We start from the raw sequence: 25,771 nt of genomic DNA, 5'->3' as shown, positions 1-25,771 counted from the left end.
CAGGAATTCTGGGAGTTGAAGTCCACAAGTCTTAAAGTTGCCAAGGTTGGAGAGCCCTGATCTAAGTGAGAGGCCTAAGACTTGTCTGAAGTTGTCTTCCAATGTTTACAGGTAGTCCTCACGTTACAACAGTTCATTTAGTGACCATTCGAAGATACAACGGCGCTGGAAAAAGTGACTTATAACCAGGGCTTTTTTTCTCATAGAACGCCCAGAACGGAGTTCCGGCACCTTTTTTGGATGGAATCTTGTAGGGTAGGCAAGGCAAGTTGTATGACGTGTGTGAGTTCCGGCACCTTTTTTTTTTTTTTTAGAAAAAAAGCACTGCTTATAACTAATCCTTGCGTTTGCGACCCTCACAGTATCCTCATGGTCAACTTAACAACTGTTTCACTAATTTAACAACTGCAGTGATTCACTGAACCACTGTGGCAAGCAAAGTCGTAAAATGGCATAAAACTCAACCAATGTCTCACTTAGCAACAAAATATTTGGGCTCAATTGTGGTTGTAAGTCGAGGATTACCTGTACTCAGTTTATGTGGCTACCCATCTTCAATGCAATGCTTCAAAGTGAGATGAAAACAACATAACAAAATCAGAAATAACATTTAGAGCATCTGAGGGGGGAGGAAACAACAACACAACACTTAACACAGCCCTGATATAGGCTTATCTAGACTTTCCAGAAGCAGAAACCACCCATTTTATCCATCATCTCCTCAACTACTCCCCATAAAAATCTCAGCCAGCTTTGGAAACTTTAAGGAGTACAACGCAGGCCTAGATTTCCCACTCCCTAGCCCTCCAAAAATATACAAAGGGAGACCCCAAATCATGGGTTACGGTCTCCTTTTTATGCATTTCCTGCTTTTTGTGGGATGACACCAAACTGGAGCAGTGCGCAGATGTCTCTTTTTACCAAGTCGCACACTGGGTCTCCCAATTTGGGATCGGCAACCCTGGGGCCAGTTGGAAGAAACATAAGACCAATGCCTCTTTTCCACTTTCCAGGTGAAGTTCGTAGAAGTGGAATTCCAAGAAAAGGAAAAATCCTGGATTGTGCTTGTTTGCATAGGAGCCATGTCGGGAGTCGGGCGCCTGGCCTCCGGACCCATTGGTGATCTCATCCCCGGATTGAAGAAGATTTATTTGCAGGTAGAAGATGAGTGCTTATTTCAAATTCACGTTTATTGATTACTTTGCACTTCCTCCAGAATGCTTTGTCGGTGTGTGAGACATTCTCCACCATCCAGACATGTTCTTGAAGAGAAATGACTTAAGATGAGGCGGCTGGAGAGAAAACATGGAAGAACGGTTGCAGAAATTAGGTGTGTTCAGTCTAATGAAAAGAAGGAGTAGGGGTGACAAGACAGACTTCCAATATCTGAGGGGCTGCCACAAAAAAGAGAGGGTCAACCTATTCTCCAGAGCACCGGAAGAAGAACAAGAAGCAATGGATGGAAAATAAACAAGGAGAGAGCCAACCTAGCACTAAGGAGAATTTTCCTGCCAGTTAGGACACTTAATCAGTGAAACGCCTTGCCCCCAGAAGTTTGAGTGCTCCATCACTGGAGGCTTTTAAGAAGAGATTGGACAGCAGGAGATCCTACAAGACCTCCAAGATCCTTCCAAGTCTGTTATTCTGTTTAAGAAGATTCCATTTTTCATGGAGCAGAACTTTACCCATGTGGCATTGTTTAAGTTCTGCCTTTGGGTTGTGCCATCCTTGGCATTCCATGCTCCAAAGATGCTTTGATGTCCACAGGAACATAAATGGAGCATCTCTGCAAGACCTCAATCCAACTGCTTCATTGCAGTTGACCAAACAAAATCTGGAGAATGACACTGGCTGGGGAATTCTGGGACTTGAAGTGCAGATATCTTAAAGTTGCCAAGTTTGAAAAACACTGGTATAGAGTATTGCTTTCAGAAGCTGTAGTGATGCAGTAGTTAGAATGCAGTATTTGCAGGCTAATTCTGCCCACTGCCAGGAGTTCGATCCTGACCAGCTCAAGGTTGACTCCGCCTTCCATCCTTCTGAGGTCAGTAAAATGAAGACCCAGATTGCTGGGGACAACATTTGTAAATTGTTCAGAGAGATCTATAAAGCACTATGAAGTGGTATATAAGTCTAAGTACTATTGGTATTGCTATTGCTTTCTCCTGTATATTTTAGTCTTGACATCTGGAAATTGTGTAGCCAATAAGTTTTCTGATGAAATACAGAGCCATAGTTATGGGTACCGTATGTCCATTTATTTGACCCAAATAATTAACAGTTTGTGTTCTTCCCAGTTCTTTTTTTAAAGGCAGAAAACCTAAGTAAACTTAAACTCGGCTCTGGAATCCTTCTGCAAGGCAAAAATTTGCTTTATTTAAGGTCATATAAGACACAGATTATATTTGCTCATGTCCTGATTGATTTATTTTTATTAAAGACCATTTTGCAAGATAAAAACGATATTTAAAAGAGAAGGAAAAGTAAAAAAAAAGTAGTGAATAAGTAGTAAAGAAATAAAAGAAAAAATACAGAAAAAGAAAAAAAGAAAGTGTAAGATATAAAGAAGTGGCTTCTAATTGCATTTGTATTTGATCCTCTCTCTTAAGCATTGATTTCTGTGGAGACTTAGCACATGCTTCCTTTTAAAGTTTGAGCAAACAACTGTGCATAACAACCATAGCCTGTTAAGTCATGTGGACATCAACTCCCAGAATACCACAGCCATTCCTGGTTGGGGTATTCTGGGAAGTCCACACATCTTAAAATGGTTAAGGTCAGGAAACACTGTCAGAACTTTATGGAAAGTTCTTTTGATTACTCCAACAATTCAGAGCAGAGCCCATTGTCTGCTGGGAAATGAAGTCTTCTCTTTTTTTCCTCACGGGCCTCTGAACTCAAGGGAACAGAAACAAAATAAATACTCTTGGAAATATTAATGTGCCAGAAGAGAATATTAACATTATCGTCTTGCTAAAATGGCTAGCCTCCAGGATACCAAAGATATGCCTTGGATTTCCTTCACTTTCTTGTTCTTCTCTCCTAATTCCAGGTTTTTTTTTAAAAAAAAAAGAAAATTCTTTTAGAATTTTTTTTGCAATGAATAAGGTCAACTAAAAGACCAATTATTATAATAAATGTGTAGTAAGGCCAAAAATGTACCTACATGTTTGTCATATTCACAGATGTTCATACAGAGTGGCAAGATGAGTGCCTAATACATGTTACAAATAAATAAATAATAAAATAGGTGCATAAGCATACACAATCTACTTCAGTGTTTCTCAACCTTGACAATTTTAAGGCATGTGGACTTCAACTCCCAGAATTCCACAGCCAGCAATGCTGGCTGTGGAATTCTGGGAGTTGAAGTCCACATGCCTTAAAATTGTCAAGGTTGAGAAACACTGATCTACTTGGATCTGCCAGGTTACCCAATATTGTGGTAATATCTGGTAGCCTGTTTTCTCACTGGCACAGAAGGCAAGAGAAGATTGACGATTGGCTGGTCCAATAGGCTAGTCTTCATGCGAAAGAGATGACTCATTTATTCATTCTGAAGGCAATGTGGTGGAGTGATTAGGATGCTGGGCCTAGCCCTATAGTCACTGCGGACCTTATTGGGTGATTGTCTGCTCAACCCACCTCACGGGATTCTTGCAGAAGTGAAATTAGAGAGATGTTCCCTCCATCTACGTCTTCTTGAACTCAGAGAAAAGGAATTTATTTCACAAAAGCAACTGTGAAGGAGAGACCAGGCATGGTGACCAGGCGATCTTTTTAATGCTCAGGAATACTGCATAGTTTTTGATATGGGTACATAGAAACAATACAGAGAACTTCTTCAAATTAGCTTGTTCACACAAGTTCCAATTTATACTGTCCATTGTACCATAAATAACCAAATATATTAGCAAAGAAACTTAATTAAACTGAGCATGCAGTACTGTACAAGAGCCAGATTGCTGTGGTGATTAAGGTGCCAATCCACGTACCAGGAGTCCATGAGTTTCTAGTGCAGCCCTGGGCACAAAACCTGATGGGTGGTCTTGGGCCAGGCCTTCTCTCAGCCCTAGGAAGGAGACAAAAGTGAACCATTTTTGAAAAACCTTGACAAGAAGGCTGCAAGAGCTTGTCCAGGCAGTCTCCAGGAATCAGACATGATTAAATGGAAGGAAAAAGCCGTCTTATGTAGCTCTTCAGGCGACCTAGGGGCGCCCATCGACATTTGATACCCCAATATTTCTACAGGTCCAGCAGAAGTGATCTTATTCCAAGCCATTTGGGGTTCAGATAGTTGAATTGCTTGGCCTCAGCTCCCTAAGTCAGGTCTGACCTTGGGATGTTCTGCAAGCAGTCCCTAATGGGAGTCTTTCCTGTTGGCTGGAAGAAGCAGCTTATTTTATGTAACTTGTTAAAAAAAATCAGTAGAAATAAATGGTTTGTGAACATTATGAAAGTCTGAAGGGAAAAATTAGCCTTCCCAAACTCCAGCCTTGGCCTAGAGCTGACCTTCCATTCAGTGCCAAGGAGAGTATATTGCAAACTTGGAAACATGGCAGAAATTTGAGATGATTTAAATAGAGAAAAATATGTTTAATAGATGGAAACAGCTCTTTATGAATCCCTATAATGGCGTTTGCACACAAGCACTTTGCTAAAAGTGAGGGAATGACAGAAGAGTTGCTATCACCTTCCAACTTTCTCCTCTTGGTTGTTTTCTTCACATTCTTTGAAACTTAGCCTTATCTGTGCATCTCAGATATCTAGAGCACAGTGTCTTTGAATGCCTTGGGGGCCTGAGACAAACTAAAGTACTCCAGTTGTGAGGTCTTAAATGTCCTCCTTAATTTGCTACCAAGGAGTGACCTTTGGGGAAAACAGAAGAGAAAATGGAAAAAAATTGGGTGACCTCTGAGATATGCCTGGGTGACCTGTGAGACTTAGGAAGGAGGAGAAAGGTTCAGGGGTTTAGGAATGGAAGACCTAACCAAATCAAAGTGGAAGACAATATTTATATTCTTACAAAGAAGATTAATCATCCTGGCATTGCCAGACACTTCTAGACTCAAAGTAAGTTTTCAACCTATTGATTGTCCTGCCTAATGGTGAAGCCAACCTTCATCTAGAACTGAGCATCCATGAAAAGATTTGGGGTATCCTGCCCCCCCCCCCAGATTAGAAAGCTGGAAAGTGGACCATGCTCTCTAAACATAGTCTGTGAATATCGCCTAAGGTTTTCATCCTTCTTAACCAGAGATTGGGAAGGCATTCTATCTATCTATCTATCTATCTATCTATCTATCTATCTATCTATCTATCTATCTATCTATCTATCTATCTATCTATCTATCTATCTATCTAATCAAAGATGCAACAACCTGAAGTAGCATTTGTAGAATTTCATTCAATTTAAAAATGAATATGGAGGAAACTTGGTGAAATTTCAGTGATTCCAGGTGACGATACCAAAATGTGGTGAGATGGCTTGGTGAGAATACCAAAATCACATGTATTTCCAGGCAAGAATGATGAAGTGTTGCATTTTCACATGAGATCTCAGGGATGAGATGTCAGAAACCTTGTGAGTTTGAGTAATTTCATGAGGGAGGGAGGGAGGGAGGGAGGGAGGGAGGGAGGGAGGGAGGGAGGGAGAAAGAGAGAAGTCACTTCATCCATCACCTATAAAGTGTGCTACTCACTCATCCTCTCAGTCCTCTTGTTCAGGAAATTCCACATTTGTCCTGGTTGTCTGAACAGCTTCCTTGTTTTGACTCTTCAGGTTGCGTCCTTCATCACCTTGGGTATCATGTGCATGATGTTGCTACAGTGCCAAGCGTTTTGGGGGGTGATCATCGTCTGCCTCTTCCTTGGACTTTGTGATGGACTCTTCATCACCATTATGGCCCCCATTGCCTTTGAGCTGGTTGGGCCCATGGAGGCTTCTCAAGCCATTGGCTATCTCCTGGGACTCATGGCCATTCCCATGTTAGCTGGCCCACCAATTGCAGGTGAGAGAATTCTCTACCTTGATGATATGTCTAATATGTCTAAAATATGTCTAAAAAGTCCTTATCCAAGCAAGGTATGAACAGTTGGTAGACGAGGGACCTCATAGCTGGCTTTCACCTTTAATCCAGGATCTGTAGCTTCTTTGACTTGGCCAGCAGTCAGTAGCTCAACCAACTCATTATAACACTGTCCTAAATATTAAATGGACAAATATGTATTGGGTGAATAAACCATAAGTATACAGAATGGCTTATCTATTTGAGGTTTCCATTTGCCTGGATAGGATGGCTCCTGAAGGCCCAACAGTAATGGTCAATGCTTCATTTGGCTTATCACTATGCAAACCAGTTCTCAGATGTTAATTTGATGGCTAATTATTATTCCAGCTCTCTTGTCAAATCCTAGGCGAATTTTCCTGGTGACAGTTTGGTGTGATAGCTAAATTGAGCCAGTATACAGAAATACTTCCTCCTAAATCGCCCATTCTCCAGATATGTCAGTTTCTCTGGGATTTTTCCATATGTGGACCCATTTCGCAGGTTCTTAGTTGCAAGAAGAAGCAAGAAATGCGTTTTGGGTGCTCCTTCTTACTTTGAAGTAACTATATTTGAAAAAATTAGTAGGAGAGGCCAGAAGAAAACTTAATTTGATTTCATTTTCATTTGTTAAAATTAGTGGTCATCAAAGCTTTCCTTCTCTTCCATTAAACATTTCAACTGGTCAAGGTTTCAAAGAGTAGAACCCACAACATTCTGGGATCATCTGCAGCCCTAAGCGTTCCGTTTATGCATATATGATTTGGATAATGTTTGTAAATTCCTTTTGAATTCTTAAAGATCCTCATGTAATTCCTAGTATTTTATAATTGTTAGCAAAACATCTAAAAGTGAGGTTAGAGTGCACCAGCCCACTAGCCAACAGAAGTATTTGTTAACTAATGATTCATCTCTCAGACTAACCCTAACCTTTGTCACATTCTTTGTGCTTCAACTTGTATAAGAAAAATCTCTAAAAAAACTTGTAGTGGGGTTCATAAGTGGTAATAAGTAATATTGTTGGCCACTGTGTAAACGCTGGCTGGATTTTGAAGTGTTTGATTTTTTTTTTTTTAATTTGGCAACTATCAACAGGTCCAGATTGTTACACGGCTTAGAAAATAGCCAAATGTTGCTCAATAAAGTCCATTTTCCCAGATTAAAAAGATCTAAAGATTTGCACAAGAAGTGCTGCAGCTGGAAAGATCTCGGCCAGTTGTATCTCTTTTTCTGGGAATAATTTGTATTCTTTAAAAACCAGACTGCTTCTTCCCCAACCGGTCATCTGAATTTGGAAAAAGTAACATTTAGTGATATTTTTATTAAAGCCCATTAAAAGCAAAATTGAAAGATTTTACACTGAATTCAAGGCTCAGAACTGCTCAATGCTATGAAGAATTTTTAAAAAATCATTTACTTCATGATGCCTCCAATTAAAATGTGGACAGTATTTTTCAAATTGTTCAGAGTCAAGGAGTTGATGGCAAATTGTCACCATCTGTCAGATTTTATATCAGAACCAGCAAAATTTTCCTTTATTCTGAAAGCTGGCCTGTCATCAAATAGCTAACTGTAGAACAGTGGTTCTCAACCTTTCTAATGCCGCGACCCCATAATACAGTTCCCCATGTTGTGGTGACCCCCAACCACTTATATATCACCGGGTGCCAGGGGCGTGGCCAAAGAAAAGGGAAAAAAATGGCGGACAGCCTTGTTTGGCGACCCCCGTGAAATGGTCGTTCGACCCCAAATGGAGTCCCGACCCACAGGTTGAGAACCACTGCTGTAGAAGCTTGAAGGCTACAGCCCAGCTAGATAAGTCGCTTTTATTGTGAATAAGAAAGAAGTGACATCAACCTTCTGTAGAACACTGGAATTAAGCCCTCTGTGTACATGTGTGTTACGTTAAAGTTTCATTATAGGTTACCTGCTTTTCTTCTTTTTCAGGATTCCTTCATGACCATTTTGGGAATTACCAGCTTGCCTTCTACTTTGCTGGCGTTCCTCCGATAATTGGAGGCCTCATTCTCGCGTTTGTTCCCTTCATCCATCAGAGTCAGCTCAAGAAGAAACGAGTGGATTCGGGGAAAGACAAGATGTTGGGTTCAGAGATGGTCCCAAATGGAGGGCTCCTCCCAGGTGCTCCAGCCACTGAGGGAGCTGTGGTGTAAACTTGTCTCGGTTACCCATCTGTCACCAGCAGGGTTTTCTGATCCCCGCCCGAGCCGAGATCTTTGGAAAGGAGAACTTAACCTCTTCTGTGATAACAGAAGATCTCTCTGTCGGTAAACTAAAGTCAATCCTGATCAAACTCTTGGCTTTCAAGTTGAATTTGAATTTCCTTTGCCTCTTTCTTTCCTACTGAACATTTTCATTGTTCCCTCATTCATGTCCCGGCTGTGATTCCCCCCCCCCCGGGTAATACATTAGTGGATTATGCATAGATGATTGTGATAACATTTTAATGGATTGCGTTGGACCACTTCCTCTCTCCTTTCCCCCAAAGTAGATTCTGTAGCCATACTTAATTATTTTGCTGACAAGGGGTTTAAATTCACTGGAAACTCCATCGGGAGCGAGTGGTGAAGCTGCCAAATTCTCAGAAGTAGATTAGTCTCTACTCACGGAGACAGAAGGACAAGAGCTGAACGGGTGAATTCTGAATTCTCTTCTGAAAAGTTTTCTTTTCAACTAGCAAGTTCAACCTTTTTCTCCTGTCTCCCTAAAATCTGTCCCTGAACAAGCACTTAGATATTAAGGGGTTTTTTTTTCTTTCAGTTCCATTGGGTTGTGAATTCTTTGTTTGATTTCTTTTGCATATTAAATGTATCTCAAAAGGAAGAATAATTCCTCGTTTCTGGATAGAGTTGAGGGATCTTATCAAAACGACTGAGCTGCTCTCTTGGAGACCTGAAAGATACATCTTGGATTCTCTGTTTTGTTTACTTGGGGGAAATTAATTTCAGGGCTTGCTTGATCCTCCACTGTAATTGTTTCAAGAAAGGTAGCTGGAAGACAAAAATAGTCTGTTTATGTAGTTCCATATATAAAGATGACATGTACATCATTCTTTAGATATGGACGTAGCTTAGGACAATCTGTGTTCCTAGCAAGGAACTCTCCTTGCCTTGAACTGGAGTGGCAGAGGGGCATTTGTCCAAGACCATCTTTGCATGAAGATGTTCCTTCATACAACAGTCTACAGCCCTTGGGTAGAATCCAAGAAGAGCCATGGGTTCAAGTTGGAAGGCTGCTCCCTTGAGACCATAGGGTAGCTGTATGTGGACATGTGTATCCATTAAGCCTGAAGCTCCATGGATCTATGGTGACTTCACCCAAGAAGAAGGGTCAGGTCTTCTTCACCTGTAGTTTTTCTGCCCAGCTTGTCCTTGCTAGCTGGGGAATTCTGGGAGTTGAAGTCCACATATCTTCAAGTTGCCAAGGTTGGGAAGCCCTGTTTTAAAGGGGCTGTTGTTAAAGCATTTCAGCTAGATATTAGGGGCCCTTTAGACAAATTTGTCTTTTGTATGATTGATCCTATCAGACAAGGAATCCACCAATACAGCCAGCTCTCTGCTTTCATATTCTTCATTTTCATCCCTTTTTCTTTTGGTTAAGGAAGGAAAGTAAAACAAGGTCCATAGTATTCTTTTACTGGTAGCATTAAATGCTATTCTGTGCTAGCCTTTCTAGTCCTGCTTAGATTTAACCCACAAAGTTTAGTAGGGCCTAACTTAGTTAAGCTTTGTCCTGGAAATATCATTAGATTTACTGCCACTGCGATTAACTTGTTTTGAGTCATCCGACAGAACGGTGTTTGCCACCATTTAAATTTTAATCCTATCCCCTGTCTCCAAAAGCAGAATTGTGGCTCAGACAGGTAGTCCTTGACACATGGCCACAACTGAGCCCAACATTTTTGTTGCTAAGCGAGACACTTGTTAAGTGAATTTTTGCCCCATTTTATGATCTTTCTTGCCACAGTCATTAAGTGAACCACTGCAGTTGTTAAGTTAGCCACACGGTGGCTAAAAGAATCTGTCTTCCCCATTGACTTTGCTTGCCAAAAGGTCACAAAAGGGGGAAATCACATGACCCCGGGACACACTGCGACTGTCATATATATGAGTTAGATGCCAAGTGTCTGAATTTTGATCATGTGACTTGCTGTATGGGGATGCTGCGATGATCGTAAGCGTGACATTTTTTTTCCAGTGCTGTTGTAACTTCAAACAGTCACTAAATGAATGATTGTAAGTCGAGGACTGCCTGCCTAAAATCCCACCATCCCATTATTCTTGTCCTCAACCCACCCAGGAGAATGCAGCCATCCAAGGCCTCCCATTGTGTCCGTCTGGACCTACTGATCTTCACTCCATGGTCCCCCCCCCCATTTTTTACCTCAGATTGTTCTGAGGTAAAAAATGACAGTGAGAACAATTAATCAGTGGAACAACCTGCCTGCAGAAGCAGTAAATGCTCCAACACTGGAAGTTTTTAAGAAGAGGCTGGACAGCCATTTGTCCAAAATGGTGTAGAGCAGAGGGTTGGACTAGATGACCTCCAAGTCCCTTCCAACTTTACTACTACTACTACTACTACTACTACTACTACTACTACTACTACTATTATTATTATTATTATTATTATTATTATGGATCATCGCACAGTCAGCCAGATGTTCAGACTGGATTTGGCATTTTGTCTACCTATCGAGTCCTTACCCAGGACCTGGGATAGGCAGATGTGGATGTTTGATGGTATTACAGTATCGTCGCAGGATGGAAGCAGTTCCTAATAAGGCCGCCTTTTGCAATTGACTAATAGCGAATTTGTCAATGCCAATGGTATTCAAGTGGTGCTCCAGTTGTTTTGGGATTGCACCTAAGGAGCCTATTACTATTGGTACTACCCTTGCTTGTTTTTGCCACAGTCTTTCTATTTCTATTTGTAGGTCTTTGTATTTTGTTATCTTCTCCAGTTCTTTCTCTTCTATTCTGCTATCTCCAGGCACTGCCACGTCCACTATCCAGTCTTTTTTGTCTTTTTTATCGACAATTGTTAAGTCTGGGGTGTTATGTTGCAGGTGCTTGTCTGTTTGAATTCTGAAGTCCCAGAGCAGTTTAATTTTATCATTTTCTATGACTTTCTCTATTTTATGATCCCACCAGTTTTTATTATTATTATTATTATTATTGTAAAGTTGGAATCACAGCAAAGCCCACATTCAGAACTTTAACTTTTATGGTAGCTTTCTTCTCATCCACAATGACCATTAGACCGAATCACTAGGCATCTGTTTCCTGGCCATCAGTATCCCACCTCTGAAGGGAAGAGATCGCCATTGCCAAGAACGTCTGCATCCAAATTCTAAACACTCAGGTGGTGCAAAACAATTGGATGAACCTGCCTGCTCAACACCACAGCACGCCTTAAAGAAAATGACTTGCAGAAGGTTTTTTTCCCTCTGGTCCATCAGTTGCAAATGTTTCCGGTTTCAGAGATAAACCGGGGAATAGTTTATCACATAAGATTCCAGTCCACTTGAGGGTATACTTGAAACCGCCTGGAGACTATGGAAGATGTCACCTTCGCTATTCAATAATGGTAGTTCTCAGTGTATGGCAACAATTGGAAAATTCTTCGTTAATCAGCGTGGTTGTTAAATTGAGACATGGGGGGGGGTGACTGCATCCAGTTTTACAATTTTGTTTTGCCACAGGCGTTAAAGCAAATCACCATGTTGTTAAGTGAGACATGACCAGATTCACTTAACAACCATTTACTAACTTAACCACTGCAGGGATTCACTTAACAGCTGTGGCAAGAAAGGTCATAAAATGGGGCAAAGCTCATTTAACAAAAGTTTCACTTAGCAACAGAAATTTTGGGCTCAATTGTGGTCCTGAGTCGAGGACTACTGTACAACGTTTTTTGGTTTGGGGCACATAAAAATCTGCAATTGCAAAGAAAGGAGAAATATTAGAGCAAAATGTGGCTGGAACTAAAGGAATGGAAAGACCGTTTGTTTTGGAGGAGAATATCATAATAAATAGCATAAACAGTTTCAAACATCAGATTTTTGTTGCAGACATACGGCGACTGAAGAGGGCATCAGGAAGGGGTTAGTTGAAAAGTGAATCTTGGTAAAGCACAAAATTGTTTTCCAATCTTGCAGCGAACTTTATCTTCAGCAGATTGCTTGTTGCTGCAAGGATCAACTCTTTTTTGGCTGGATTGAGTGTAAGCTGTGAACCTTTTTTCCAAGATGGTTACCATGAAAGCTCTGGGCTTGTTTTCAGAGACACTTGCAGTTTTTCTCAGGTCATTACAGCCACATTATTTCCATTCACCAAGGGTGCTGTAGAGAAGTTAAACTGGAGACCATGGAAGAAGAAAGAGCAAGAAAGGCAGTCTTTGTGTAGACCCAATGGGTTCCTCTAAGAAGGTCTGCCAACCACTGCTAATTTATTTATGTGCTATTTCCACATCATGACAAATGTCCCCCACCTACCCATTATCCTTAGCTAATTGCTCTGCCACTTTGCACTCAAGGTCACCCTTTAATCGGCATATATTGAACAATCCATTTGTCACCTTGGATGGAAGATGTTAAACATTTTGTTTCTAACAGGACCTGGAATTGGTTGTCCCTCAACAGCAAAAATGGTGTCCTTCACCCAAAGTACATCTCACTGGCTGGGAAGAGCTTACAAATGCTGGTGTGGGGGTCCCTCCCTCTCCTGAAGGAACAATTGGAATGAGAGGCTGTTGCTTGGCATAGCACCTTGTGCTAAAGCAGGGCATTGGACTAGAAGACCTCCAAGGTCCCGTCTCTTATTCATGTTCTGTGTTTTCACTCCCTACTCATGGGCTTTGGGCAAATGTTGTTGCCTTCTGTTGGAGACAGGATATGGCTTCAACGCCCCTTGAGCTAACAGCTATCCTCGGCACAATATGTAGGTTTGTATGTAGGTTTCCCAAACGGTTGAAAGATTGGCCTGCTGCACAGCAGATATACAGTCGTCCTTTCCAAAGCTACAAAAAAAGGCATACATTGGAGGGGAAAAACCAAGCGGGCATTTACACCAAGGGCTGCAGATGAGGAAATTGAGTCTGTAATCCTATTACAGAGGAAGGAGCATGTGGAAGTGTCCTGAGGTGTTTATTTGTCTCAATAAGCTGCCTTTTAATATATGTACATCATAGTTTGTCTTCAGCAGTGCTTCACCTCACTTTCATGTGGGGAAGGAAAGTTGGCTGGCTGGGGAATTCTGGGAGTCTTAAAGTTGCCAAGTTTGGAGACACCCCCCCCCCCGTCCTATAGGCACCAGTGTTTCTCAACCTTAGCAACTTTAAGAAGTGTGTGGACTTCAACTCCCACAATTCCCTGGCTGAGGAATTCTGGGAGTTGACGTCCACGCATCTTAAAGCTGCTACAGCTGATAAACACTATATGCTAAGTGTGGGTGTTCAGTCATCAGTTCAGAATGGGGTGTATTTTCATATCTCCCAAAGAACTACTGATGGACATTTCAACCATTCTTCTCTTCTGGGGATTCATCCCTAATCCATTCCTCCTGAAGCTGGAGGAAAGCAGGCAGAACTTGACTTGGGGGCTGGAGAAGGCAGTCTTCTATAGACCAAAAGGGAAGGCTTTTCTCTCTCCTCATCTGCCACAGTCCAGTTTAATTACAATAAGTGGTTAATGAGTCTGGCACTGCAGAACACCACCCCTTCTGGAGTTTGTGTAATAAAGTGAAGGGTGATCCATATTTGGGGATATTTTAATTCCTTACAGAGCAAGGCAATAAAGCAGTTTATCAGCAACTTCAAGATACATGGACTTCAGCTGTGCTGGTTGGGGAATTCTGGGCTTTGAAGTCCACACATCTTTGTTGCTGAGGTTGCGAAACCGCAGTAGAGAATAACCCAATACATGGCTGAACATTTTTGTTCTAGATCGCTCTAGAGTCTACGGCAGGGGTAGGCAATTTTGGCTCTTTTATGACTCGTGGACTTCAACTCCCAGAATTCCTGAGTTGAAGTCCACGAGTCATAAAAGAGCCAAGGTTGCCTACCCCTGGTCTACGGTGTTCTCCCACATTATCCCAGCAGTAAAGCCATGTTATTTCTACATCTCCAGTTTCCATCCCTTAACACTGATATTTTACAGCCTTCTACTTGTGCAGGTTATGAAACACACATTGAAGATCTCCACCATCTGTTGCTGCATAGCTTGCCAACAATCCGTCGATTCCAGATTTTGGTTTTCAAAACAAAACAAAACAAAACAAAATCTCTGCAGGTTTTCTATATGTCTCCTACTCAGGATTCTAAGACATAGCCATGAAACTTGGGTCTGTTGAATAAACCACATTTAGTGTCATTCAGGCATTCTTAAGTCCTAAGGTAGAAAAGGCAACCTTTTTTCTCTTTTTGTCTTTGTTGAAGGCAACAGGGGTTTTGCCAATGATGTCACAATGTCTGGGCCCGTTTTAGGAAGAGAAAGGGCAAGGTGGAAGCTCTACGGCTTATAGAAGCTCAAAGGATTTGTTTTGCCCCTTAAAACTCTCCAGACAAGAAAACGTATTTTATTTTATTTTATTTAAGAAATGTATAATGCCACCCAGCTCTACAAGAACCCTGGGTGGCATTCCACAAAAACAGTCATGCAGTGTAATTAAAATAAATCACCCAAACATCTTAAGAGACACTGCCACTGAAGACAATCACACAGGCAGGACCTACCACAAGCTCTAGGTCTGGATTTGCAAACCTCTTTCTGAACTCCGTTCAGGTGGAAGTCAGAGGTATCTTGGGCAGGATGGCATTCCAACCTATAATGAGGGTTTTAAGTCTCTGCAAAGAGGCTCTTGGAAGTTTCCCTAAGCACCCCATCAAACCCAAAAAGGTTGAACAACTCAATCTTGCCCAGTGCAGTCCTGTATTTCTGGGTGGTGAGCCAGTTGTCCTTGCTGTACACCTTGGGGTGCACCTGTTAAGCCAAGAAACCAAAAGCAGAGGCTTAGCTATGACCCTATATTTCATACACACCTGGGGTTGCAATGTTCAATCTCAACAGTTATCAGCAGGAAAAGCCCTTCTGATCCAGTTGTCTCCCAGAGGAAAAATTATCCCAGCATGATCTAAGCGTGTTCCATGAAATCTGATCGTATTCCTGCACAGCCAACTTGTGTGACATTCTTAATTTTTTTTAAAGAACACTTAAATGTTCTTCGTGACTTATTTTTTTCACAGAGAAGTGTAAAGCTTGCTCTTTCCAAAGATTTTTTCCTTTCTCCTCTGAGCAATTTCTCTGCTTCCTAGGACCATCATATGTGTCAAATGTTAAATGTATGGCCAATTGCTCTAACTCTTCTGTGTTATGATGTGTTCTGTATGTTATGATGAAATAATGGCATTTTTGTGCCCTTGGTTTTCCTGGGTAAATGAAAGGGGAGTTACCTGAGGCCTTGCACTTGGAGCTACTTTGTGAGCACAGTTGCTCAAAATTGTTCCCTCTGATTTTGTGTAATGTGTTGAAAAATTGCCATGGCAATATCACTCTTCTTTTTACATATGTTTCGTGTGTAATACATGTAAAACGGATCAGTTTTGATCATGATCATCATCTGTTCACATATCCCTGGGATGCCACTGGCAAGAAACAGTGTTGTACGTTCACAAAATATACTTCACATGGTTTCATTAAACAGAACCAAGAAACCTTCCCCGATACCCTGGTTTCTGGACTCAAATAGCGTTGGATTCCAGACTGCCAAAAAGGATGTTCTCCCTTGAGGTAGAAGTGACGTAAGAAAAAATGTTGTTTTATAGATGTGAGAGTTTTGATTTTTCAGGACAAATTACATTTCTGTGGTTAGAATTCTAGCCTCTATTTATTTTGAAATAATTCCTTGCCTCCTACTCCAACCCAACTTCTTTCCATGTTCAACAGTTGAAAAAAAAATACTTTGGCACAGAGGCACAAGCGTTTGGAAAAGGCAATAGATTACTCTTGAATAAAGCAGTGTTTCTCAACCTTGGCAACATGAAGATGTGTGGACTTCAACTCACAGGCAAGCTGGCTGGGGAATTCTGGAAGTTGAAGTCCACACATCTTCAAGCTGCCAAGGTTGAGAAACACTAAATAGAGGTCCCATTATGTTGAGAAAGCCATTTGTGCTTCTAGTAAGAAAAAATCCCAAGATTTATTTATTTATTTATTTATGAGACTTATATACCGCTTTAAGTGCAAGCACTCTCTAAGCGGTGTACACCAGTAAGCAATGTGTATATATATTTACATTGCCCCCAACAATCTGGGTCCTCATTTTACCTACCCCGGACGGATGGAAGGCTGAGTCAACCTTGAGCCGGTGAGATTTGAACCGCTGACCTGCTGAACACAGTCAGCTAAAGTGGCCTGCAGTACTGCACTCTAACTGCTGCGCCACCTTTGGTCTAAGGGATCTCAGCAGGAATTCAGGTGAAATCATGAGATTTTAACATTTGATGGGATTCTGGCCATATAATTTTTATATAATTTTGGAGCCCTGTAAATGCCGGTAGAAGAAAATGCTTATTAGTATTGGTCCCACGGATGGCATACGTAGTAGAAAAGATTTTGACTATGAGGAGTTGGCCACAAGTTAACGATGACAAGTTGACCACAAGTTGACTATGAGGAGTTGGCCACGAGTTGACTATGAGGAGTTGGCTGCAGTAAGTTGTCCCATCCCGCTCTGCAGATGCCCTGGGAAAATGAGCTTCTGCCATTATGGCATAGAATGATGCAAGTTTCCCAGAACATCAGATAAGAAAAAAAACCTGCCTGCTTCCTTGGAAAGATTGGTGACCAACTACAGTAAGCATGAGTCACTTGCCAACGCATAAAGCTCCCAACCCTCAGCTTAATATAAAAATGAGAATAGTCTGGATTTCTTCAGAGATTGTCTGAAAAATCTACGCTTCCATTCCTTGACTGCTAGGCTCAAACACATCTGTCCCAGGTGACATAAAAGGAGCTTTGCCATTCATTTTTTCAGCCATGCTGGCAACCCTGTGAGGTACTCTGATCTAGCCACCAGCCCTGTGATCAGCCATCCATAGGGAAGAGGTGGGGTGGGGCTCTAACAAAGTCAAGATGGCAGCTTTGGCCATGGGATCAAAGATCCACCCAGTCATTTTGACTTTTTCAACCCTCCTGGATGCTCCAGAATAGAAATATGGAACTGTACAAAGTAAATAGCAGACTATTCATCCATTTACAACTACTTGGGTGTTTCTTCAATTAAGTGTCTTGCAAAATGCCTGTTATCGTCTTCACAATCACATTCAACACTTGCTCAATAATTTTCAGTTGTCATACTTGCCAACAGCATTTTTGCACATATAAATCTTGGTAAGTGAACTAACCCATCTGCAATTGTAATTGTTAACGCTGGCTCAGTGCCAATGAGATGGATGATGCCAGGAGCCAGCTCCTGTGTCCTGGGTTCAGGGACAGAGGTTGGAGATGAACTGTGATGAATACTGAAAAAGCAGACTGCAAACACCACCGGTATGATGGTACCATTTTACTGCATAGCAATGCATCTGTGGACACTTTATCAATGGAGATAATGTGAGATGCAGAATAACTTGAAGCTTCTTTTTCTTCTTGTGCCATATCCGTTATCGGTCATTGGCGATCATGTTAGCGATCCTGTTTTTATCAGCAGCCGCACGAAAAACTGCTGCTGAGTTTTGTCCAAACCAGTCCCTTAGGTTTTGAGGCCACTTGAAGCTGGGGAATGCAAATTAATGTGGTAGAATTTCCTGCAATCAAGCCCACGTACAGCCCATGTACATAAGCTAAAACGTATGAAGAACGCTTTCAGGAATTGGGTATGTCTAATCTAGTGAAAAGAAGGACTGGGATGACATGATAGCAGATATTTGAGAGGCTTTCACAGAGAAGGGGAGGGGGTCAACTTATTCTCCAAAGCACCTGAAGGCAGAACAAGAAACAATGGATAGAAACCAATCAAGGAGAGAAGCAACCTTAGAACTAGGGAAATTTCCTAACAGTGAGAACAATTAGTCAGTGAAATGATTTGCCTCCAGAAGTTGTGGGTGCTCCATCACTGCAAGGCTTTTAAGAACAGACTGGACAGCCACTGCTCCGGAATGGTATAGGGACTCCTGCTTAAGCAGGGGGTTGAACTAGAAGACCTCCAAGATCCCTTCCAACTCTGTTATTCTGTTAAGGGAAGAAACTCTTTTCCAGAAGTTGGTGGTTCTCTGAACAACTAGATAAGGCAGGAAAAAGCTATCTTTAATTGAAAGTTAAATACAGTTTGCAGGACCACTTTCCATGCATCCAAATAGTTTCACCTTCGGTCACATTAATCATTACAGAGAGTTAGTGTGACGTAGTCATTAGAATCGCAAAGAGGCAGGTTCAAATCTACCACAGCAGATGATTGTGGGTCAGAAAATCTGAGCCTAGTCTACCTCACTAGGTTCTCCTTTTGGGAATAAGATGATGATGAACCTCGTGCCAGTATCTTGAGCTCCTGGAGAAAAGGCGAGATATCAAACTAACATCACCACCGCCATCATTTATGTTCAGATATTTGAGAAGGCATATCCCCAGAGATATTTAGTTATGCTCTTCTGTGATGTGCAGCTAGAGCAGGGGGGGTCTTCAAACTTGGTCCTTTTATGACTTGTGGACTTCGACTCCCAGAATTCCTCAGCCAGACACGCGTGCCTGGCTGAGGAATTCTGGGAGTCGAAGTCCACAAGTCATAAAAGGACCAAGTTTGAAGACCCCTGAGCTAGAAAAATGATTGAAGCACATGGTGGATGATGGTCTATAAATAACAGAAAAATTCCCTTTTTACGATTTTATAATCCCTTCATTTAGGGTAGAGTCAGGGAGACTGAACAGAGTTGAGCATTTACCGGCCCAAGGCCCTTTCTGAAGCCATGTGGGGGTTTGCACCCTAAGAGAGAAATATCTGCTGCTAGCTAGAATTGAACTCTCAACCTTCTGAGTGGGAGGCGAGTGTCTTCACCACTAGGCCACCACACTGTTGGTCCACTAATAACAGACTATTAAACAAACTGCAGTTTCCACACAAAAACAAATACAAAATTTAGGGAAGGGGGTGCATCTACTTTCTTAACCATTTTTTAAAAAAATAATCCAAATAGTCACATGACTCATTCAAGAAGTGCTGGAGAAGGAAATGGTCCATTTGCAAAGAAGAATCAGTCCTTGGACATCTCTTAAAAATGAGGCAAGGCCATTCCTTATCAGCCCTGTCCAGTCTGCCAGAACTTTTTTCTTCAATTTTTTTTAAAAAGTCCTTTTAAAAAGTGTCAGATTCGGAAGTGCCAGAGTGCTTTTTTTTAACATAATGGGCTCTGTTAAAGAGTATATAGTAAAATGGGCAAAAAGAAATTGGATATAATATAATGCTAGATAAATGGGAGAATATATGGATGAAGGGACTAAAATTCACATTAAATTATAGTTTGAAAGAAAACTTTTACAAAATGATATATCATTGGTACTTGACCCCACAGATAGACCAGCAAAAATGTATAAAGGGATTTCTAATAAGTGCTGGAAATGTAATCAAAATCCAGGTTCATTTTATCACACGTCTTGCAAATATTTGAAAACATACTGAATAAACGTAACAAAGACAATGCAAAAGAAAACATTTAAGATACCAATATTAATGACACCTGAAGCTTTTCTTTTCGGTATGATTGACAAGCCAATCAAAAAACAATTGGGGGCGCTAGTCCTTCACAAGGTGACGGCTGCGAGGATTGTACTTGCCAAACACTGGAAAGAAGAAGAATAATGGGGTGCAGATCCAGCATCTCGGATGCTCTGTTGCAGAAAGAAAACATTTAGTCTGCCTGTGTGCAGGGGGACACTCTAAGTCTAAAGCTAGACAGACTGAGGCTGAAAGTAACATAACATAACAAAAAGAAGAACAGACGAAAGTCTGTTGAGCTGAGCAGACAGTTATCTTTTGTACATCTTCTGCGAAAGGACATTTTTCAAACCACGCAAAGTTTTGTTTTGCAGAGACAATTGTGAGCTACCCAACACAAACAAAGCAGCTCTTGGGAAGCCGAGCGACGTCATGTCTCCAGCTGAATCCACAAGGAAATCACAACCATTACTGGTTATTATGCAACTGGTCTAACAAACGGTGAGTTCCTAAACCAAAGACTTGGATTTGTTCAGAATTACTGTTCTTAGATCAGTTGGTGCCTGATGAATGTTTAATAGCGTTCTGGGGGCGGGGAGGGGTTGATTAGCTTGTTTTTATACTCAGAGTATTTGTGCTTTCAAAAATCAGATTGTCTGCTTCAGAGCGGTGTAAAGATTGTTGACATTAAGTATACTGCGGTGTGGAATCACTCTGAAAAAATGTTTCCAAATGTTCCCTAAACTCCCTTCAGTGTTTCTCTTGTAAGGGAGAATAAAGAGAAAGCTGAGTTGTGTTTTTGTTTTTAATTAAAACACACACCGCAAAACCAGGAGATTTGCACAGCAAACTCTTGTGATTAGCCCTGTTTCATAACTTGGCACAGTGGGTGGCCGTGAGCTTTTTGAAATGAAAAGAAAAACACACCTTGAAAAGGGTTTTGTTTTTTTTATTTAAAAAAAAAAAACCTGTCACCTGCCAAAATATTAGTTTACAACTTCCAGAAGCCTCAGTAAAAGAATCCTGGAACTTGTACATCCAACACATCTGGAACGTGTCAGGTAGGAAAAGCTGGGTTAAGCTGGAGAAATAAAATAACCTTTTGTTCTTGAGTTGATGCTCTTCCTTTTCTAACAAGTTAGGCTGATGGGTCAGGTCCCCAGATGAAGCATCACCCAGGGACAGTTCAGCACAAAGTTCCTTCCAGGTGAAGCCAAGGACAAGGTTTGGTCAATTGTCCATCCCTCCAAGTCACAGTTCTGGTGGGAAGGAGCTTCAGAAACCTTCAAAAAGAGCTCCAGCCGTTCAGTTGAAGGCATTCCAAAGGCTACTTACAAGTAGGACAGTGACAGTAACAGTAACAGTATAACAACAGAGTTGGGAAGGGACCTTGCAGATCTTCTAGTCCAGTGGTTCTCCACCTGTGGGTCGGGACCCCATTTGGGGTCGAACGACCATTTCACGGGGGTCGCCAAACAAGGCTGTCCGCCATTTTCCCCCCTTTTCTTTGGCCACGCCCCTGGCACCCGGTGATGTATAAGTGGTTGGGGGTCACCACAACATGGGGAACTGTATTATGGGGTCGCGGCATTAGAAAGGTTGAGAACCACTGGTCTAGTCCAACCTCCTGCTTGAGCAGGAGATCCTATTCCATTCAGGACAAATGGCTGTCCAGTCTCTTCTTAAAAACCTCCAGGGATGGAGCACATCCATCAAACCAAGGGGGACATGGGTGTGTTCTTTTGGGAGGGTGTATGGGTGAACCAGTGTTGCCTCCTGGCACTTTCTTGGCAACCTTTTCAAAGAAAACTGATCAAGCGCCAACTACTTAGAAGGGGTCCCAGAAAGGGGTCCTTCATAAGTATAATCTGTAATTTGGGGATGCTCCTGAAATTGTGGCTTGAAGCTTTGTGTGTCATATACTAAGGCACACACAGCACATTCCATCATGCTGCATTTCATTTAGGTGATGTCCTGCAGATATGTCCAGCTTTGTGGTTATGCTAATCAGAGCCCCAAATGGCCACCATTTGGATGTCTGGCAATGTCAATATGTAACTGTGCCTTAGAACAGAATCATAGGGCTGGAAGGTACCTGAGAGGTCATCTAGTCCAACCCCCTGCTCAAGGCAGGAGACCTTATACCTTATATATATATATATATATATATATATACACACACACACACACACACACACACACACACACACACACACACACACACACACACTATATATATATATATATATATATATATATATATATATATATATATATATATATATGTAAGTATATATATACATTGCTTACTGGTGTACACTGCTTAGAGAGTGGTTGCACTTAAAGCGGTATATAAGTCTCATAAATAAATAAAATCCTGGTCAAAGGTTGTCCAGTCTATTTTTGAAAACCTACAATGATGGAGCACCCACAGCTCCAGGAGGCAAGCCGTTCCACTGATTAGTTGTTCTCACCGTCAGAAAATTTCTCCTTACTTCGAGGTTCGATCTTTCTTTGACGAGTTTCCACCCATTACTTCTTGTCCTGGCCTCAAGTGCTTTGGAGAGTTGAAGTCAATCAATCAGAATAGAGCTGGAAGGGACCTTGGAGGTCTTCTAGTCCAACCCCTGCTCATGCAAGGGACCCTATACCATTTCAGACAAGTGGCTGTCCAGTCTCTTCTTAAAAACCTCCAGTGATGGAGCACCCACAGCTTCTGGAGGCAACTTCCGTTCCATTGGTTAATTGTCCTCATGGTCAGGAAGTTTCTCCTTAATTATGGTTGCTTCTCTCCTTGATTAGTTTCCTTTCCCTCGTATGGAAATTAATAAAAGTCCACAGATCTATGCTAGCTGGGCAATTCTGGGAACCGAAATCCATAGAACTTCAAATTGACAAGGTTGAGAAACCTGCTCTAGGCTGATCCTTCAAAGCACCAGTTGCCAGCCTTACTTCTCCCACAGAATCCTGCCAAAAGTATGAGTCAGCTTCACTCGATCCCAAAGCCCATCACTTCCCAAGCACACGGCTCCCCTCCTCCGTCTTTCCAGTCCCTTCCCTCCGTCTTTCAGGGCTTCCGACAGTACATTCCCAAACAGAACAAAGTGTTATCAGCACGCCATCTCAACCGCAAGACAAGTTCAAACCCCGGGTTTACGTCTGATCTGCAAGATTATGTCTCTTCTGGCTGCCGCCCAAAAAGGTACATGATATACTCAGAAAGTGGAAAAGTACAATTGCAATATTCATTTTTTTATTATTTTTGCCAATGGGGTTGCTTATAAATGTCATAAAGCTCAGTCTGGCTGGGAAAAATCGGTCGCTGAATTGTCTCAGGGAAGAAGCTGAGCAAAGTATTAATGCCACTCTACAATGCCTTGGTAAGACCACACTTGGAATACTGCATCTAGTTTTGGTCACCACGATGTAAAAAAGATGTTGAGACTCTAGAAAGAGTACAGAAAAGAGCAACAAAGATGATTAGGGGACCGGAGGCCAAAACATATAAGCAATGGTTGCTAGAATTGGGTATGTCTAGTTTAATGAAGAGAAGGACAAGGGGGAACATGATAGCAGTGTTCCAATATCTCAGGGGCTGCCACAAAGAAGAGGGAATCAAGCTATTTTCCAAAGCACCTGAAGGCAGGACAAGAAGCAATTGCTAATCAAGGAGAGAAGCAACCTAGAACTAAGGAGAAACTTCCTGACAGTGAGAACAATTAATCAGTGGAACAACCTGCCTCCAGAAGCAGTAAATGCTCCAACACTGGAAGTTTTTAAGAAGAGACTAGACAGCCATTTGTCCGAAATGGTGTAGGGTTTCCTGCCTGAGTAGGGGGTTGGACTAGATGACCTCCAAGGTCCCTTCCAACTTTACTACTACTACTACTACTACTACTACTACTACTACTACTACTACTACTATTATTATTATTATTATTATTATTATTATTTATGTCAGGGAGCTAAGCCTTAGACTCCCAGGGATGAAAGGGGTCCTAGAGGTCTTCTAGTCCAACTCCCTGTGCCAAAAAGAGCTGCCTTTCTAATTTTAGGTTCTTGAAACTCACGTTTAAGGACATGGTTTGCTTGCCAGTTAAGCTCAAAGTGAAGGTGAGTGAACAGCAGCGTACTTTTGCGTATGAGAATTAAGATTTTGCCTAAAGTAGCAGAATCTCTGGCCAAAAAATTGACCAACAAGAATCTTTTGGACCCAAAATGAGTTGGCTTTCCCATAGTACAAGGATTGATGGCCTCAACGACTCTCTTAAAAGAAGGCAAAGGAGCAGCTGTCTGCAAGGAGTATAAATCCTTTCATTCCCCACCATCCAGCCAGAGCTGAAGAAGCTTCTTGAATGAGAAGCGAAACGGTTTCAAAAGAAAAACAAGAAAGTCCAGTTGCCTCCTGAAAAAGCACTTTTGGGACAACCATGATCTGGATGATTGAGAGCCTCCACAGACAAGGATCGAAGAAGGTAGTGGATTACGGTTAGGAAGGTCATCTTGACAGCGCTTGTGGAAATTGTCACAAAATGGCTACCAAGCAGGAGCCTTCCTGCTCACAAAATGGCTACCCTAACTGGAGTGGACTGTTATCAAAACTCCCTTAGCAAAGGGAGGCTAGGTCATGCTATGCTTTTTAGCTTCATCCCCCAGGATCTGCCTTCCCAACAGCCTACCTCTGGATAGGCAGGCACGTTTCCAAGCAAAACTCTGGGCTGTAGCTATGCACGGGGATTTCTGGAAATTAAGCTGAAGCTGGCACCTGGATGCTTAGTTTGCCCTGTGCCAACTTCTCGTGTTTTAATTCAAATAATATTTTAGAAGTATGAAAGTCAAAAGCAGCGGGCCACCTGGCAGGAAGCAAGAGATGTACGCAGGACCTCTCTGAAGTCCAGGGAATTCAACTAGCCAATTCTCATTTACAAAGTTGCAGGGAATGGTTCTCTGAAGCTCAGGAAATTTAAGATCTGTAGACATCAACACCCAGAATTCCCCAGCCAGCATGCTGGCTGGAGAATTCTGGGAGTTGATGTCCACATGTTTTAAAGTTGCCAAGTTTACAAAGTACTGATTTAACTGGTCTTGAGGCCAGGTTGGGGAAATCCCAGAGTGTGCTAGCCTGTGGGTTGATGCCCTAGAAAAACAGCCTGACATGTTCCATAATTTGGGTTATATAACACCTCCCCCCCCACATACACACATTGTTGACAGAGTATTGACAAAGAATACAGCCAAGTTTTCACAAAGATCTTTCTGCCAAGTATTCACAAAGAATTCTTACTCATAAAGGCTCATGACAATTTTCGGAACGGTTAGGACCTGCTCTCTTTTTGACACAAGTCCAAAATGAAGCCTCACCTTTTCATTTCAGCCTAGCTACTCAGTCATCTCCTCACCTTTGTCCTGAACTCAAGGCCCACTGTGGCCTATCATAACCTTAGCTTGTTAAGGCTGGGAGAATGAAACATGGAGTGTGTTGCTTCAAGAGCAATCTCTGTTTTGCCCCAATTGACCACCTCAACATTTTCCCCCAAAATCAGCCTGTAGATCAGCATCACTCACTCCCAGAAGCATCATGATCTTGTTGATAGTGACATGATAGCCGTCTTTCAATATCTGAGGGGCTGTCATAGAAAAGAGGGGGTGAACCTGTTTTCCAAAGCACCTGAAGGCAGGACAAGAAGTAACAGATGGAAATTTATCAGAGAGAGATTCAACCTGGAAATAAGGAGAAATGTCCCAACAATAAGAACAATTAACCAATGGAATTGCTTGTGGGTTGAAGTTGTGGGTGCTCCATCACCGAAGGTTTTCAAGAAGAGACTGGGCAGCCATGTCTAGTCTAGAGAAAAGAAGAGGAGACATGATAGCAGTGTTCCAATATTTGAGGGGCTGACACAAAAAAGAGGAGGCCAACCCATTTTCCAAAGCATCAAAAGGCAAGACAAGAAACAATGGATGGAAACTAATCCAGGAGATAAGCACCCTAGAACTCAG

The 25,771-nt window shown here is 41.9% G+C and overlaps 1 protein-coding gene across 1 annotated transcript; it reads left to right on the top strand.

The window, feature by feature from the left end:
- Positions 1–969: 969 nt before the first annotated feature.
- LOC120318104 (monocarboxylate transporter 8-like) lies at positions 970–8,885 on the top strand. Its single transcript, XM_039365371.1, has 3 exons — positions 970–1,157; positions 5,783–6,011; positions 7,995–8,885. Exons 1-3 carry the CDS (start codon positions 1,083–1,085, stop codon positions 8,216–8,218), a joined length of 528 nt encoding a protein of 175 aa, XP_039221305.1. The 5' UTR covers positions 970–1,082; the 3' UTR covers positions 8,219–8,885.
- The last annotated feature ends 16,886 nt before the right edge of the window (positions 8,886–25,771 follow it).

This window comes from Crotalus tigris, unplaced genomic scaffold, assembly GCF_016545835.1.
Source record: "Crotalus tigris isolate CLP2741 ecotype Arizona unplaced genomic scaffold, ASM1654583v1 scf7180000020062.1902635, whole genome shotgun sequence".
NCBI lineage: Eukaryota > Metazoa > Chordata > Lepidosauria > Squamata > Viperidae > Crotalus > Crotalus tigris.
This window is presented reverse-complemented; position numbering and strand designations above follow the sequence as displayed.

Bases quoted from the DNA above. Each gene is read 5' to 3' on its own strand.
- LOC120318104 (XM_039365371.1), top strand. From the start codon at position 1,083: ATGTCGGGAGTCGGGCGCCTGGCCTCCGGACCCATTGGTGATCTCATC. The intron at 1,158-5,782 runs GTAGAAGATGAG...TTGACTCTTCAG, and splicing joins TGAAGAAGATTTATTTGCAG to GTTGCGTCCTTCATCACCTT. The intron at 6,012-7,994 runs GTGAGAGAATTC...CTTCTTTTTCAG, and splicing joins AGCTGGCCCACCAATTGCAG to GATTCCTTCATGACCATTTT.